This window comes from Octopus bimaculoides, chromosome 30 (genome assembly GCF_001194135.2).
Source record: "Octopus bimaculoides isolate UCB-OBI-ISO-001 chromosome 30, ASM119413v2, whole genome shotgun sequence".
NCBI classification, from domain to species: Eukaryota; Metazoa; Mollusca; class Cephalopoda; order Octopoda; family Octopodidae; genus Octopus; species Octopus bimaculoides.
Window position 1 is genome coordinate 9782530 of NC_069010.1, and position 2209 is coordinate 9784738.

The 2209-nt window shown below is 46.6% G+C and overlaps 1 protein-coding gene across 1 annotated transcript in view; it reads left to right on the plus strand.

Annotated features, from left to right (window-relative positions):
- Positions 1–6: 6 nt before the first annotated feature.
- LOC106878156 (short transient receptor potential channel 7) overlaps positions 7–2209 on the plus strand; it is a 16135-nt gene continuing 13932 nt past the window's right edge. The window contains exons 1-3 of the mRNA XM_052978136.1: positions 7–72; positions 225–722; positions 1292–1465. Of these exons, the coding sequence (XP_052834096.1) occupies positions 348–722; positions 1292–1465 (549 nt within the window). The 5' untranslated portion in view covers positions 7–72; positions 225–347. The remainder of the gene's footprint in view (positions 73–224; positions 723–1291; positions 1466–2209) is intronic.

Sequence of the window (2209 nt, forward strand, 5' to 3'; positions counted from 1 at the left end):
ATCGACGTGAACAGCGTCGATGCCCTCGGACGGAACGCGCTCACACTTGCCATTAAGAACGAACATCTCGAGGTACTGTATCATCATCCTCATCATTGTCATCGTCATCATCATCATCGTCGTCGTCGTTGTCATCATCATCATCATCATCATCATCATCATCATCATCATCATCATCATCATCATCATCATTATTATTATTACTGTTGTTGTTATTTTCACAGATCGTCGAATTCTTGCTCGACCGCACAAAACTGGAAGACATCCAACAGGCGGCCCTTCTGGCCATCAACCTCGGCCACGTCCAGGTAGCCCAGGGGATCCTAACGCACAGACGCTATCTCCAAATGTGGAACCAACGCAAAAAAATCGGTGCCGACGAATACGATTTTTACCAAATGTCTTCCGATTCTGGTCTCCATTTCTCCGAAGAAACGACACCCATAATCCTTGCTGCCCAGAAAAACATGTTTAAGATCGTGCAATTGTTATTAGACCGTGGCGAATTTATACATATCCCGCATAAATATAATTGCCAGTGTACAGAATGCTTGAATCGGGTCAAGTTTGACCATTTGAGGGCGGCCAAAATTCGGCTCAACAGCTACAAGGGTTTGGCCAGTGAAGCCTATATATCGCTGTCCAGTAAAGACCCGATTCTCAGATCGTTTACTTTGTCTAAGGAACTTCGGCATATGGCAGACATGCAGAAATTTTTTAAAGTAAGTCGGTTTCTCTGCGAGTATTTCCTGGTTTAGCACATAATCTCACCACCACCAACAACAACAACAACACCATCAATATCCATGACAACATGATACCACCCCGACAAAACCACCATCACCACCTCCACCACTATCACCACCACCACCCCCACCACCATCACTACCCGATCTCCCCACACAATCTTCCTTTTCTTCTTTCTCTCACTCCCTCTTCATCTCATCTCTTCCTCGCTCCTTTACTCACCCCTCTTTCTCTCTCCCACACTGGTCTGTATCTTCTCTCTCTCTTCTTTCGTCCTCCCTCTCCCCTCCTCCCTGTCTTCCCTTTCTTCTCTTTTTCTTCTCTTCCTCTTTCCCTCCCTCTCTTCATCTATCTATCTATCCCCTTACACATCCCCTCATTCTTCCTCCCTCTCTTCTCCCCTACTTATTCCCTCTCCCACCAACACCAAGTATGCCCATCGCCCATCACCTCTCCAACCCGTCCTAGATCTCCTAACCCCAGCCACACAAATGTCCATCCTTCATCAAACCCTGACCCAATGTCCGTCCTCCTGTCGTTACAGAAAGACTACAACGAGTTGGCTGCCAAACTCAGTAGCTACGTGGTTTTGTTGCTCGACCAGATACAAACACAGGAAGAACTCGAACTCATCGTCAACAAAGTTGGCAAAAGTAATGAGGAACATTACGAACAATTCGGTCGATTGAAGCTGGCACTTCGCTATGGCGAGAAGAAGGTAAGGATTGTCTTCAGATCTTGAGTGGTGGTCGTGGTGGCAGGTTTTAAGAACCGTACGGTTGTAGTAACGCGTGTTCACATATATGTATGCATATATTGCTCGAAATGTGGAGTAGAATCTTTGCCGAATTGCTAAGTTTTGTGGACAGAAACAAACCAACATCGGTTGTCAAGCGATGCTGTATAAGGTCGTCATGTGACATACATACAGAGAGAGAGAAAGAGAAAGAGAAAGGGGGAGAGAGTGAGAGTGACAGAGATAGATAGATAAATAAATAGATAGGTAGATAGACGACAGGCTTCTTTCAGTTTCTGTCTACCAGATCCACTCACAAGGCTTTGGTCGGCCTGGGGCTATAGTAGAAGACACTTGCCCAAGTTGCCACGCAGAGGGACTGAACCTGGAACCATGCGGTTAGGAAGCAAACTTCTTGCCACACAGCCACGTGTTTGTTTCGCCTTGTCTTGACATCGTACGATCGTTGTGAATGAACGTCATTCGTTTGCAATATTCTGCAAAGGCATGTCTGGCCTTGGTGGGAGGGGCAAATATTGCTTTGCTTGGTAAACCAGGTGAGGACTGGTGACAGGAAAGGCACCCAGCTATAGAAACCATCTGCCTCAAAACAACCCGCCCAACCCATACAAGCATGGGAAACACATGAGGCCAAAACGATAAGGAATATATGTATGTGAGATCGTTGCCAGTGCCCCTGGACAGGCTCTTGTGCGGGTGGCACAT